The sequence below is a fragment of the Rhopalosiphum maidis genome, chromosome 2 (assembly GCF_003676215.2).
Source record: "Rhopalosiphum maidis isolate BTI-1 chromosome 2, ASM367621v3, whole genome shotgun sequence".
Lineage (NCBI taxonomy): Eukaryota > Metazoa > Arthropoda > Insecta > Hemiptera > Aphididae > Rhopalosiphum > Rhopalosiphum maidis.
Genome location: NC_040878.1, coordinates 67,034,577 through 67,050,006, shown reverse-complemented (window position 1 = coordinate 67,050,006; position 15,430 = coordinate 67,034,577). Strand labels below are relative to the sequence as shown.

At 24.1% G+C, this 15,430-nt stretch overlaps 1 protein-coding gene across 3 annotated transcripts; it reads left to right on the top strand.

Annotated features, from left to right (window-relative positions):
• The first annotated feature begins 621 nt into the window (after positions 1–621).
• On the top strand, positions 622–13,479 carry LOC113554382 (breast cancer type 2 susceptibility protein homolog). Of its 3 annotated transcripts, XM_026958202.1 has the most exons (17): positions 622–723; positions 1,063–1,194; positions 2,103–2,254; positions 2,493–2,592; positions 2,673–4,404; positions 4,546–5,231; positions 5,573–5,652; positions 5,715–5,903; positions 6,655–6,805; positions 8,020–8,196; positions 8,854–9,067; positions 9,973–10,208; positions 10,277–10,423; positions 10,815–10,966; positions 11,053–11,305; positions 11,367–11,561; positions 13,103–13,479. In XM_026958202.1, exons 2-17 carry the CDS (start codon positions 1,063–1,065, stop codon positions 13,397–13,399), a joined length of 4,893 nt encoding a protein of 1,630 aa, XP_026814003.1. In that variant the 5' UTR covers positions 622–723; the 3' UTR covers positions 13,400–13,479. The 3 variants fall into 3 exon arrangements, with proteins under 3 accessions (XP_026814003.1, XP_026814002.1, XP_026814000.1); XM_026958201.1 differs by having other exon boundaries at positions 2,103–2,242; positions 2,673–5,231; XM_026958199.1 differs by having other exon boundaries at positions 2,673–5,231.
• The last annotated feature ends 1,951 nt before the right edge of the window (positions 13,480–15,430 follow it).

The following is a 15,430-nucleotide window of genomic DNA, read 5'->3' as shown; positions in this document are numbered from 1 at the left end:
CAATTATTGAATTAAATACAAATAATGAAATACACAATACAATATATAAAAAATAATATAGTAGGTATACACTTTCTTAACTAATAATAACATGTTTAAAATACAAACAGAATTATAATTTTTAAATATTGTTAATTTTAAGATAAAAATCTTAAATCTCATAATTTTCATCAAACTACAATTATGAAATAGCCAATAGGTATTACATATTAATAATTGTATTATGTATATTATTTATAGCCACATGTAAATATAAAGATTTCAGATTATAATATAAGATATAGTTGATAGTGCGTGAACAATATCAATGATATCTACTATCTATACTATACAATTTGTTATCATTGTTTAAAATAAGCAAATGCATATTGCATATTATAGTGTAGTTATTTAGATATTCTCTATTCGAGACATTCGAGTTAATACTTCTAAATAGTAAATACGAAATTCTAATATTAATAAAAATATAAAGACTAAAGTCAAATGTCAGTACTCAATTTTCATTTTTTATTAATCAGAAGTCTATCTAGTTCACAATATTTTATTGCAAAATTAATAAATGTTACATAAATATTTATTGTGAATAATGTTTGAGAGTAAAATGACAAATAATTTTTAAATGTTTTATTTATAGTCCCAAATACTTAAATAAATATATATTATAAAATTATAGCTGTTTTATAATTTGCTTATAAGTTATCATTCTTAAATAAGGACAATAAGGTAGGTTTTTGTTTTTAATAAAATTCTTTATAGGTAGGTACTACTATCTTATGTATATATTATATTTATAATTAGTTCCTATATAAATAAAAAATGTCCTTTAGAAATGTGTTTGGTACTTAGAGACAGAGACGTAAGTGATGGTCAAATTATTTGATTAATAATCAATTGTGAATGGTTACAAGTTACACCAAAATGATGTATCTAATGAACTCAATTTTCATTTCTTATTACCCAGAAGTCTATTTATATCTCAATGTTTCATTACAAAATTTGTAAATTTTATTTATATATAAATATTGTTATTTTTTTCATAAGTTTTAACATTTTATTTTACAGATGGAAAAGCAAAAAAAAAGTGATGAAATTAAACAAAATTTAAAAGCTAAAAGTCCTACAATTAAATCATCTTTACAGGATTGTAGTATACAAGATATTTCTAATCCTCATGGCTCAAATCCAATAAAAAAGGTATATAATAGTAATGATAATTATATTACATGTATCCATCATAATAATCATGTGTAATTGTTATAGTAGAGTATTCCAAAAAATATTGGTGCAATATCGTTAAGTTAGTTTATCATTATTTAAATTTTAAATGTTTGCTGTATTGGCTATGTAAAATATATTATATATTTAAACATCAAATAATCAAAAAAAAAAAAAAATATATTTATATGAAAAATTACTCTGATTAAGCAAATACATAAATGTAAACTTTATATTATAAAAAAAATTACTGTGGGAAAAAAGCCTAGAGTAAAAATGTTGTGGAAAATATACAAAAAATAAAAATACTCCGATAAAATAGCTTACAGAAAAAACTCACCGAAATAAAAGCGAGTTTCACCCAATATATTTATTACCCAATTATTAATAACAGTTTTAACATTATGACTAGTTCAAATAAATTACAGTTAACTACTTCATTTATATTGTTGGGTGCATACTGATTTGTATCTAAGCCATTATATATAATTAAACTTGAACAATTAAAAAGAAACTAATTTAGAATAGAAAAGAAACAAAAAGCTCTTATAATTTAAATTTTGAAGTCAATATTGAGGATGAAATGGAAAATTATCATTTTAATATTTTGTTACAGTTTGTTAAGTTTATCAGCGGTTTTTTCTAGGTACATTTCTTGTGAGGTTTTCCTTGGGATTTTTTTATGTGGGTGTTTTTAATTCAAAATAAAAAAATATGTAGCTTGAGTATTGAATAATGCACAAATAACCTTTGATTGTAAAAAAGAAATAATGACATTAAATACAGAAAAACACTGGGTGGAAGTCTCACATTTAGAAGACCTTTATGGGTCATTAATTAAAATTATTTATAATTATGTTTATATAATTGTATAATGTATAATTCAGGAAAATCATGGCATGGAAGTATTAAAAGTATCTACTCCAATTATTCACCAATCAAAAGCATTAAAAAAATTGAATTTATTAAGTAATTTACAATCAACACCAAATACTCGGAATTTTAACAAACCAGAAATGGATTCAAGGTTAATTATGAAGTAATATTTTTTATTTACAATTTTTTATAAAATTTCTATACTCCGTCTCATAAGAAAATTCTAATTCTACGTATCTTTGTGCAATACCCTGCCATCAATATCTGGCAGTACAAAGTACAAAGAAGAACCAATTTTTGTTGTGCTGCAGCATGTTTTCTCGTTGGACAGAGTATAGTTCTTAATTTTTTTCTAAATTAATTTTGTAAATGATGATCAACATTTAATAATTATTTTTCAGCCTCAGTCCAATTATGTCTACATCAACTTTAAAACAAAACTTATATAACCATAAAGATATTTATCAACATAAATTACATGCAGACATTGATTTTTCATTAGTAAATATACATTTATGCCTTTATTTATATTTTTACTTTGAAATATTAATAATAATCTATATTACATTTTTCTCCAATAGAATCCATTGAAATACCAGAATTCATCAAATCTTTGTAAAAACCATGAATTAAACAAATGGAAAAAAAATAAAACTTTGATTGAACAAACTCATAAAAGTAATATTAATGATTCAACAATTTTACCTGAAATTACAAGACAAACAAACGAAGATAATATTAATGAAAAAGCTAAAAGGTGCTTATTTGAAAAAGATACAAATAGTATGTCTAATTTGGATACAGATCAAGATTCACTTAATATTTCTTTAGATATATTAGAACAAGTGTGTCAAATGTCAGAAATTATAGATGATAGTTTAACTGAGGAAGTAAAAATAAGTGTTGATACTGATAAAAAGAATAAAAAATTAGCATTTTTTCTTTATGGCAATAGCACATCTAAACTTGATGATACGGAAGAAGAAAACAAATTATTACAATTGGCATTAAGTATGGAAGATAATGTATTAACTGAATCTAGATCGAAGAATAAATTATGCTTTGAAGGAGAATTTACCTCTCTAAATCAATTGAAAAATAAAGAAACTAACTTATCTAAAAATGGAAGTGAACAATCTATAAGTAATAAGTTTAACACATATATATGTGACTCCAAGTGTAACTTTTTAGATACTGAAGATATGAATGATATTGGAAATACACAGATGTGTGAAATAGCTGATATAACAGAACCATTAGAATCATTTGATGACCAATGGTCACAACAGTATTCTAGTAATGTATCTTATTTAAGCAATAATGTAAAAGAAAATAATTTTCAAAAAGATGTTAATCCAGTAATAAGTACATCAATAGATTTAATTGATCATAAAGTAAATATGAAAAAAAACAATTTATTAGATAATACAAATGAAAGGCTAAAAATATTTCCATCAATTGTTAGAGATGAACTTAATGAATTTCCAATTGTGACTAAGGACGATACCACAAGAAATGATAATATATATAAAGGTTTTTCAACTGCTGGAGGTAAATCTATTAAAATATCAGATACAGCCTTACAAAAAGTTCAAACCATGTTAAAAGATGAATTAAATGAATCATCAACAGTTATTAAAGATGTAGCCAATACAAAAACTAATGCCTGTAAAGGTTTCTCAACTGCTGGAGGTAAATCTATTAAAATATCAGACACAGCCTTACAAAAAGTTCAAACCATGTTAAAAGATGAATTAAATAAATCATCAACAGTTATTAAAGATGTAGCCAATACAAAAACTAATACCTGTAAAGGTTTCTCAACTGCTGGAGGTAAATCTATTAAAATATCAGACACAGCCTTACAAAAAGTTCAAACCATGTTAAAAGATGAATTAAATGAATCATCAACAGTTATTAAAGATGTAGCCAATACAAAAACTAATGCCTGTAAAGGTTTCTCAACTGCTGGAGGTAAATCTATTAAAATATCAGACACAGCCTTACAAAAAGTTCAAACCATGTTAAAAGATGAATTAAATGAATCATCAACAGTTATTAAAGATGTAGCCAATACAAAAACTAATACCTGTAAAGGTTTCTCAACTGCTGGAGGTAAATCTATTAAAATATCAGACACAGCCTTACAAAAAGTTCAAACCATGTTAAAAGATGAATTAAATGAATCATCAACAGTTATTAAAGATGTAGCCAATACAAAAACTAATGCCTGTAAAGGTTTCTCAACTGCTGGAGGTAAATCTATTAAAATATCAGACACAGCCTTACAAAAAGTTCAAACCATGTTAAAAGATGAATTAAATGAATCATCAACAGTTATTAAAGATGTAGCCAATACAAAAACTAATACCTGTAAAGGTTTCTCAACTGCTGGAGGTAAATCTATTAAAATATCAGACACAGCCTTACAAAAAGTTCAAACCATGTTAAAAGATGAATTAAATGAATCTTTATCTGTAACTCACAACAATATTGTTATAAATTCTAGTATGTCTAAAGGTTTTTCTACTGCTGGTGGTAAATATATTAAAGTATCAGACGAGGCTTTAACAAAAGTTCAAACAATATTAAAAGATGAATGTTTATTATCAGTTACAAAGGATAATACTAATACAAACTCTAACATTTATACACAATTATTGAATGCTGAAGATAAATCTATTAGAGAATTAGACAAATCATTACAAAAACATCAAGTAACATATAAAAATGATACACAATTATTTGATACTTCACTAAAAACAATGGCCATTTCAAGTGATTATAATAATTCTAACAAAGTTTTAAAATCAAATACTAAATCAAACTGTTGTGAAAATTTTAAACACGAAGAAGAAAGTATATTTGAAGATGATTTGTCTTTAATTAACACAGTTGAAAAGTTTGAAAGAGATCAAATTGTTAGTAAACCAATACTGAGAAATAAACGTCCAGGAAGTCCTATAAATAAATATGAAATTGGTAATAAGGTTAAAAAAATCGTACATAATGAACAATGGGAAATCGATGAGTTAAATACTTCATTTAGTGTTTACTTATCAAAAAAATTGAATGGACCCAAAGTATCATTACCAGAAGTTGTTGATTGGGTCTTACCAAAAATATTTACTACTAAAAAGGTATATATTAATGTATTAGTGTTTTAAGTAATATATATTTTATTACCTAAATATTTGTATATTTATATTTTATATAAGTATAATAGTTATGTATATCATATATTCATGAAACATCTTGTTGTTGTTATCATAGAATTAGCATATAATGTGAGGTATTTGATTAAATATAGGTTTATTATGTTACTACACAGGTTATATAATATTTATTAGGAACTTTGTTTGATATTATATTAAAACCATTAAGTCCATAGTTAAACCTATTTTGTTATTATAATTAAATATATAATTAAAAAAAAATATATTATTAAATATTATTATTTTATATTATATTATTATTTCAGTTTCCTGAAAATGGTATAGCAAAAGAACTAATCAGAATGAATATTGATAATGCTATAAATTTGAAGTTATATTGGGAAAAGTATATTTTGATTTTCCCTAGTTCTAAATTAATTATATTCTGATAACATATTTCTTTTACAGAAATTATAAATTATCTGATGGCCATAAGAATAAAATGTACAATTTTCAAGATATAAAATCCTTTTTTTTATCGCATAATTTTGTTGATGACAAACTCGTTCCTAATGGATGGATTGAAAACCATTTTCGTTTTATAGTGTGGAAATTAGCTGCTACTGAAATTTGTTTTCCTGGTCATTTTGGAAACAAGTAAATATGTACATATAGATATAACACATTATATTATGTTCAAATTTCTATTACCATAAATGTATAGTCTAATTCTCTCCTCATCTAAACTTTAAATACTTAAAATATTTTTTGTTGAATACTCAATATTTAAGTTTTAAAATTTTTAAGAAATTATTTAACTTCTGGTTATTAAATAATAAATTTAAAGTTTATAAAAAAACCTACTGTCTTTCCGAAAAAGCACTTAGTCCATAATTCTACCTTATTTTCTTATCTTCTTGTCTATTTCTTGAAAATATTAAGACTAAATATTATTTTATTCATAGCAAATTTGCATTTAGCATATTATTTTATTGCACTCAGTGACTTGTTTTGGGTTGTTTAAAATATCCGTTAATGATTCAGTAAATTTGAATATTTCTAAAAAAACTGTAAACTTCACTTGAATATATTTTGAAACATGTCATTGGATCTAATAAAAGTAAATATTAAAACATTTAATATAAACATTTCTGATTTTTTTTTTATTCTCATAACTTCAAGAGAATTTGTGTATCAGAATAATTAATTATGAATTATTGTAGTTGAAAGTATTGAAACTTTCAATACATATAAATTTATTGCCATATATATTTTTATCTCCATATTGATGTTCATTGTTCATTTGATAATTGTATAACTAGTATTACAACAATGTGTTATTATGATAACAGCTATTTTTATTACTTTATTATTTAAATAAAATATTTATTGGTTTGAATTTGTTTAGGTTATTAACTGCAAAAAACATAATACACCAACTATTATATAGATATTATAGAGAAATAGAAAAATGTCAAAGATCTGCATTAAAAAAGATATTAGAAAAAGATGAGACTACATCAAAAAGGATAGTTTTATGTGTTTCAAAAGTTAATAAAGTAAGGATTCTTAGTATTGTATAGTATTTCATTGAACATATTTTTATGGAAACAACAGAATTTTTAATATTGAATAGATCTTGATAGTTTTATCTTTTAAGACATTTTAGTAATATATATTATCCTACGATCAATATAATTAATTAAATATAATAGTTTCGTAAAACTCGAAAATTTTCAAATTATTCTTAAAAATATTTCTTTTTATATTAAAGATTTGAAAATCAAATAAAAGGTAGAAGGCTCCTTATAAGTTTTTAAACATTTATTAAAATATATTTCTACTAGAAAATAAATTTATTTTTTTACATTATTGCATATTTATAATAATTAATAAGTAATAAGTAATAACTATTTATCCTCAAACAATTTTTGTTATGAGTTATAATTCAAATAACCAAAGATACATCAAATGTTTATATAATAATTTTTATGTGTGATAAACTTTTCAAAATATTTTAATTTATTTTTTTTTTTTAAGTTACTCATAGATGTCTGAAATTTGAAAATTTTTTTGTTTTATAAAAAATTATATAAACATAAGATTTTTTTATAGATACATTAGACTAATTAAGTTCAAATTTGGACGAAATTACATATTTAAACTATGAATAATAATATTCATTAATTTGTAGTTTTAAAACATTATTCACAGGGAAAAACAACTTGTATGTTTATTATTATATTTTATACATATAATGCTATTTTCTAATGCCAAAAATTGACAAAAATTACTTATCTATCAACCGTATTTCTACTTGTTAATAGTAAAATAAATTACTTAACCTAATAGTAATATCAAAAAACATAATATAAAATTTACTTAGTGATATAGGCTTTTATTGATCACATTTATAGTGATCCCAGTCAATAACATCTGTATAGCAAAGTGACATCCACTTGCCCACTGTTTTAAATGTAATACTATTATGTGCAAGGCCATAACTGGGGGGAGGGTCTAGGAGTCTGGACCCTCCTCAAAAAAATTTTTTAAAAGTAGAAATATTTTAGTGGTGAATATTGTTTATTGACTATACATTTTCAACATTTATATTTTTAAAAAAACGTTGGAACCCCCTTCCCAAAATTTTTTTTCAGTTACGGCCTTGATTATGTGTAATTGGCTTTTTAAATAAATAAATACATTCTTTAACATTTTAAAATATATGTATTTCTTATAACTTAAACTTATTATGTATTTTTAAATATTTTAGACAAATTTAGCTGAAACGTATACTATTGAGCTAACTGATGGCTGGTATAGTGTTCAAGGACTTATTGATCATGAGATGAATATGCTTTTACATAAAGGCATTGTAAAAGTTGGTACTAAACTTATAATATACAATGCAGAACTTATTGGTGCTGGAGAAGGAATTGATCCATTAGATGTAAATATTTTATTTTTACAAATAAATAATAATACATATTTTTTTTCAATAAACTTATTAACAGTGAAATTATATTTTCTGTAATACTTAAATACAGTCCTTACTATTTTACCTATAATTTTTGTGGATAATACATTTTTTTTTGTGTTATACAATTGCATTTTATTAAAATGTAATTATTAATTTACCAGTATTTAATCAACAATTGCTTAAATAGTCAATAATTATAGTACTGTTTTAGTATTGCATCATGTTATATTGATAAACTGAAATATATTTAACTATAAGGATATTAAACTATTATCAAATTAGTACTGATAATATGTAGTATACTAGTATACATAGGCACAATTTGAGGGGCGCCTTAGATGCGTTTAACACCTTCAATCTTGAAATTAACACCCCCAAATTGTTTCATGTTAATTATGATTTTAATAGTAAAAAATATCCACAACCATAAGATAACATCATGAAAAAAATTGTACTGTTAGCAGTTAATTGGTATTACAAAATATTTATATTATGGTATATAATCTTGAATAATGACATGCTAATACATTTTATATAACAGTATTAAATAATAATTTTAATACTGTTATATTTTTAGCTCTTTAAATTAAAAAAAAAATTGTAATGTTTCATGTTTGTGTGTATTAGGTTCACAATGATGTAAAACTTAAGATATCAACAAACAGTACACGAAGAGTACGTTGGCATGTCAAGTTAGGGTTTTATAAAAATTCTACAGCACCCATACCTATTACATTGGAATCAGTTCTACCACACGGTGGAATAATTGGATCTCTTTCACTTGTAATACTGAGAAAGTACCCAAAAATGTTTCTTGAAAAAAAAACAAATTCAAAATCTAGTATGTATTCTATTTCTAAAATAAATATGTATAGTGATGCCAGTGGTGCCAATTTATTGTGCATTAAATGATTTTTGGATTTTTACAACCTCTTACCCTCAATTAATTAATATAATAAAGACAAAATTAATTATTTGGTTAATTAAAAAGTTTTATTGTTTATTTAAAATAATGACAAGCTAATAAAAATGCATAAATTATCATCTTTAAGACCACAACATAGTTTTAGAAGTTCAGCATTTAAACATTTTAAACATGATATTTTAAAAATTAGAGAAGTCAAAACAGGATTTTTTTTTTTATAAAAAGTGCATTCTAATGAAATAAAGTATACTGAATTTTTTAAATAATGATTTTATCCATGTTTCAACATAATTACATAAGTGTCTCATTCAATACAAATTTTACATTCCTTTAGTATGTTCAAATTTTGCTATATGGTTTCCTGTAATTCTTATTATGTCTCATGTTGATTTACTAAATGTTAATCCTATAATTTCTAATGATCATTATATGTTTAAAAAATCTATATCAATAATTTAATATTAATTTAGACTTATTATGTTAATATCATATTATTCCATGTCTTTAAACTTATCATCTTTATATCTTATATAAAATCATATTTTTACAGTATAATATAACTATTACTGTTATAAAATTAATTAAAATATTATGTAATTAGACATTTTCTTGATTATTTCAAAAAATAAATATATATTATACATTTATATTTAGAACAAATACAATTCCCTAGCAAATACTTGTATATAATTATGTGTATGTGAAATGTATGGGACAGAAGTTAGACTTGAGAGTGTGATGGATTGTCTTGGACTGCCACTGAATATATATATATTATATTAATAATTATAATTAAGAACTGTATTAATTAATATATTTAGTTTTTAGGAACGAGAAAATGGAAATTATTGAAGCAGAAAAATATAAAGCACACCAACAAAAGTCATTAGAAATAATTTCAAATAAGATAAAAACTGAGTTAATTGCTGAAATAGCCTCTAAAACTAGTATATCAAGAAAATACATTACGAGTATGAAAAAAGAAAATTTAGATAAATTAAATATAGATGAATTGAACAATATTTTAGAAAATTCCACTGATCCTTTGGAAATCCAAGTAATTTACTTAGCTTTAAATTATAATATTAAAATGTGTATAATATTATACTTAAAAATTATTTATAGTCATTGCTCAGTTATGAAAAATTGGAAGCTCTTAAAGATTTTAAAAAATCAGAGCAAGAAAGATTCTATAATGAACTTCAAAATAGGGTCAATAGAGTATTTAATGAACAATTTAAAGACGCTCGCAAAGTAATACCTATGATTAAGGCAAGTAACATTTATGTTTATTTTTTGTTTTATTGAATTTTAGAAACTAATGTGTTACTTATTACTAAATAAATTACTTACACTTAAAAATATAAATTGATTAGTGTTAGCCACTTTTAGGTAATAAATCTTTAAAATTTAATGAAGTTTATATATATATATAATGTAAATTTGAAATTTATGGTATTTTGAATTATAATTTTACCATTTTCTCAAAAATGTTTTTAAATGTAGTAAAAATGTACCGATATTACTTACAATTATGTGTTAAATGTTTGATTTATATCTTTACTTTTTATTCATGTTATATTTTGTACATATAATTATTGTCAGTTATAGAATACTTTATATCACTTTTAATATTTACATAATTTTATTTTTTAAATTATAGTTACGTGTCGTTGATAAAAAATATGTTTCTTCTGGCTTTAAAGCAGCTTTACTTACAATTTGGAGTCCGTCAGAGGATGTCACTGATATCTTAAACAAATCTACTGAAGGTCAATGTTGTACATTCCACCATATTTCTACTAATGGATTTATGTATGAAAACTTATAATTTTTAAATAAATCAATATTGTATGACAGTATTCATTGAACTTAAATAATTTTAATAATGCTTTGTTTAGAAATGGTGAACTACAATTATCAGCCAACAAAAATACTCGTTTTGATTTTCAAGGGTATAATAATGAATATGCAAAACGTGATGTTGTAAACTTTAAAAGTATTTTGTCTGGTACATTTTTACCACTATTTGGTGAATTAGATTTTGTTGGTATTGTAGTATCAAATGTTAATAAAAACAATGCTTATAATGAAATCTATGTATCAGACAAAGAAATGAATATAATCAGTATTTTGTTCCGAGGCAATATTAAGGTAAGCATATTAATACTAAAAATTATGTTTCTGAATTATAATTTATTTTAATATTATTTAGGAATATGGTTATGATGACATGATGTATCCAGGCAGTATAATATCGGGAGTTAATATTCAATTTAAAGGATTCAATAATTTATCTTCTATGCCTAAGTTATATAATACAGAGCAATCTTTATTTACAACAAATCCTAAGACTGATTATATTTTAAAAAAATTTGATGAATATAAAATGTTTATGAAAAAGCCTGAAGTAAGTAGTATAAGATATATAATTTTTTATTTCATTGAATTATAATATTATATAGCTATATAGAGGTATTTACATATGTTTAAATTGTTAAAAATTATTCCATGAACACTTTCTACAAAAACGATGAACTGTATATTTTTTCAAGCGTGATGCTGGGGGTAGAGTGTTTTGCGTGTGTCCAGCACAAAATAATTGGATAGGCCAGTTTTGTTGAATCTAGGAAAAAAAAGCCCCGTGCCACCTAAATATGTTATTTGTTATTTTATTATGATTTACATTATTAAATATAATCATTAGTAATTACATATTTACATTTATCTATGTAACACTTCTTTAACATATTTATAAGTTTATAGCTGCAATCTGCATTTTACATTGTCGATAATTATCATTTATAATTTGTATCATAAAACTAAATAAATTAAAAAATGATTATTAATAATAAATTATTTAAATTGTTATCCTTAAACATTTTTTAAATTATTTAGGTACAAATGACAAATGACAATTATCGATAATGTTAAATGCAGATTTCAGCTATATTTTTAGATATATTAAAGAAATGTTACATTGATAAATGTAATGATTATATTTAATTATGTAAATCATAATAAAATAACAAATAATATATTTAGTAGGTACGGGGCTTTTTTCCTAGTACCGTTTTGTTCTGTAGTGTGTGTGTGTGTTTATAACTATTTAGGAAGATTTGTCCTATCACACGGGATATGGGTATGATAACAATATTCAATAATAAATATTAATAATATTAATAGTAACATTTTTATTTTTGATAAAAAAAACCAAACAATCAAATAAAAATTGGGTAAGTCTGGACCTACCCTGAAAACATACCACTGGTATTTTGGGCGTTAAAACGATATAAATATATAGACCAAAAATATATTATAACACAATTATCATTCATCCCAGTTTTAATGGCATGTCCTGCCGTCCTGGTGTCCCAGCCCATAGGTTTTAAAAAAATGAATTACACTGCATGTATTCTATCTTACTCAATATTTCTATCTTTTATTTGTAAATAGCATGCAAACCGTTAAGAAATTGTTGAACACATTAGCTGCATATCATATTTGAGTATAGTTGTGACGCTGAATTAGGGTTTTAAAAAACAAAATTAAAATATCAATGAGCAACAAACATATTATGAAATAATACTTGTTAAAGACGCTAACATAAAACCAATAATTTAATAGTAATGCTGATCAAATTGTAGTGCATTTAATAACATAGTGGATGATGCAAATTAGCTTCATTTAGTGCATGCATACATTGTTAATTGATTCCATTTGGTGTCATCCGCAATAAATGTGTTAATAGCTTTCACTTCATAGCTGTTAATTCAATGACTTAAATAAAAATAAAAAATAAATAATAAATTTGTAAATTTTTAGCTATTTAATAAAAACTGGCTTTAAACTTTGAATTTATATATTGTCCAAAAATGCAGGATTATTTTATATATAATATGGATTAATATTGAGCATAAATATGTATTCATTAAAGTAATTAATTTACAGAATCAAGATTTTTTGGTAAGCTGCCAAACTAAACTTAATGAAATTTGTAATGGACATGGAGAAACAACAACAATAAATAATTTAAATAAATCAAAAAATGCATTGCATAGATCTTATGGTGAATTACCTGTTACCGTTGTGAGAACTTCTAATACATCTCAATCTGAATTTTCTCCTGCTCAAAAAAGAATAAAAAGGCTAAATTCTTATGGAAAAACACCACCATTAAATATTGTTCACACTAAACCACCAGATAAAAAACTGATGGGTCAATTTAAAACACCAACCCGATTATAAATGTATATATTTTATAAGTTCAACTATTAATTTAAGTTAAAATAGGTTGTTTGTATGATAAATCTGTTGTTTATTTTATTAAAAAGTAGAAATTAATTAAATTATTATTTGAAGTCATTATTATATTATATTATGTGTTGTACTAATTGAAATAGTTATTTAAAAATTAAATTCTTAATATAAATGAAACTTTATTTAAATTATTGTAAAAAAAATACCTATAATATAATACTTATAGATTTTTTTGAAATTCCATCCATTCAAAGATTTAAAAATGTTCTTCTGTAAATTATAAGAATATGTATGTTAAGAAAATGAAAGGGTAAAGTACTTTACTTGATTTGATTTCTAATTTCAAAAGTATCAATCACATAAATGGTTTTCTATTTTAGGTAGTCACCCTTTTGTACGGCATTCACATTTTCAGTGCCAGCTATTTTTTGTATAAAAAGTTTTTTTCTATTTAAAAAATTGACCAAGTTAGAGAAGTCACCATTTCAGTTAATAGATAGTTGGTGTTTAATGAAATTTTCACTTATAACCTAACCTAACCACCGGAAATAACAAAATAAATGTTCACTTAACCTTATCTGTATACAAATAATAATTTATTAATATCGTATGTCGTCTGGATAGATATCTTTAGTATGTGATAATTTTTGTTTTGTTAACTGCTATAATACAATTACAATTTTAACTATTTTTATAGTGAAATTCTATTTTATTTTTCAATAGTTTTAATAACGGTAAGATAATTAGGTACATAATGTAATTATTAGGGTATTTAGTTTGATGAAAAAGATCATTTTGCTTTTATTTTTTGACTCGACCCGTGTTAAAGTTTGTGCGTTATTAAGTGTTCCTATAATTTTTTAAATATGAATAACGCTGAAGAAGTTGAGTTGATTTTAATGTATAGCGAATGCCAATGTTCGCCTAGCTGCTAGGACGTGTGCCAAACGATACCCAGAAAGATACCACCCACCTCATAATTATGTTTTACGACTTTTACAAGGGTTAAGTCAAGAAGGAAGATTTCCTGGCAGACAAATCAACCAACAAAGGCGCAGAGCAAATATTTTTGATAAAGTCACAGAATTATAGGTACTAGCGTACACACGAGCTAACCCACGTTCGTCACTTAGGCATATTGCTCTCAAGATTTGAATTTCATATGGTTATGCCCAAAAAATTAAAAAAAAAAACACAAAATGCACCCGTATAAAATCGATTTAGTCCAACATTTGCGTGCAGGAGATTCTACTCGTAGGTTATAATTTATAGCTTGGTTCAATATTCAATTTCACAATAACCCTCTAATTGTCAATCACATTCTTTGGAGTGATGAATCAAAATCTACCAATAATGGCATTATGAATAAACAAAATCATCGATACTGGGATGATAAAAACCTACATTGGTCACATGAAACTAATTTTCAAACGGTCTAGGAAATTAATGTATGGTGTGGGTTAGTTGGTGGAAAGCTTATAGGACCGTACTTTTATGATGGAACACTTAATGGCAAACGATATTTACATTTTTTAACCAACGAACTACCAAGACTGTTGGAAGATCTTTCATTAGACACACGAGAACATATGTTTTTTCAACAAGATGGAGCACCACTGCACCAGTCCATAGTGAAATTATTGTTAGACAAAAATTAAATCAAATATTTCCGAACCACTAAATTGGTACTTATAGCGTCGTTCTTGGCCGGCACGGTCTCCAGATTTAACACCATTGGATTTTTTTTTATGGGGACATTTGAAGACTGTGATTTACGCAAATCCACCTGTTAATCTTCAAGAATTAAAAAATAAAATACAGGCAGCATGTTCACATTTAAGTGAAGACCAAATCAAGACGGCATCTACAACTGAATTTTTGAGGTAACTCGAATCATGTTAAGAACATTATGGTGAAAAATTTGAACAATTTATAAGATAAATTTATTTAATACATTTTATTTTATTTTGTATTATAATATTAATATTACTATTATTAATAGTTTTTTGTCATAAGTTT

Bases quoted from the DNA above. Each gene is read 5' to 3' on its own strand.
- LOC113554382 (XM_026958199.1), top strand. From the start codon at position 1,063: ATGGAAAAGCAAAAAAAAAGTGATGAAATTAAACAAAATTTAAAAGCT. The intron at 6,806-8,019 runs GTAAGGATTCTT...TAAATATTTTAG, and splicing joins GTGTTTCAAAAGTTAATAAA to ACAAATTTAGCTGAAACGTA. The intron at 8,197-8,853 runs GTAAATATTTTA...TGTGTGTATTAG, and splicing joins AAGGAATTGATCCATTAGAT to GTTCACAATGATGTAAAACT.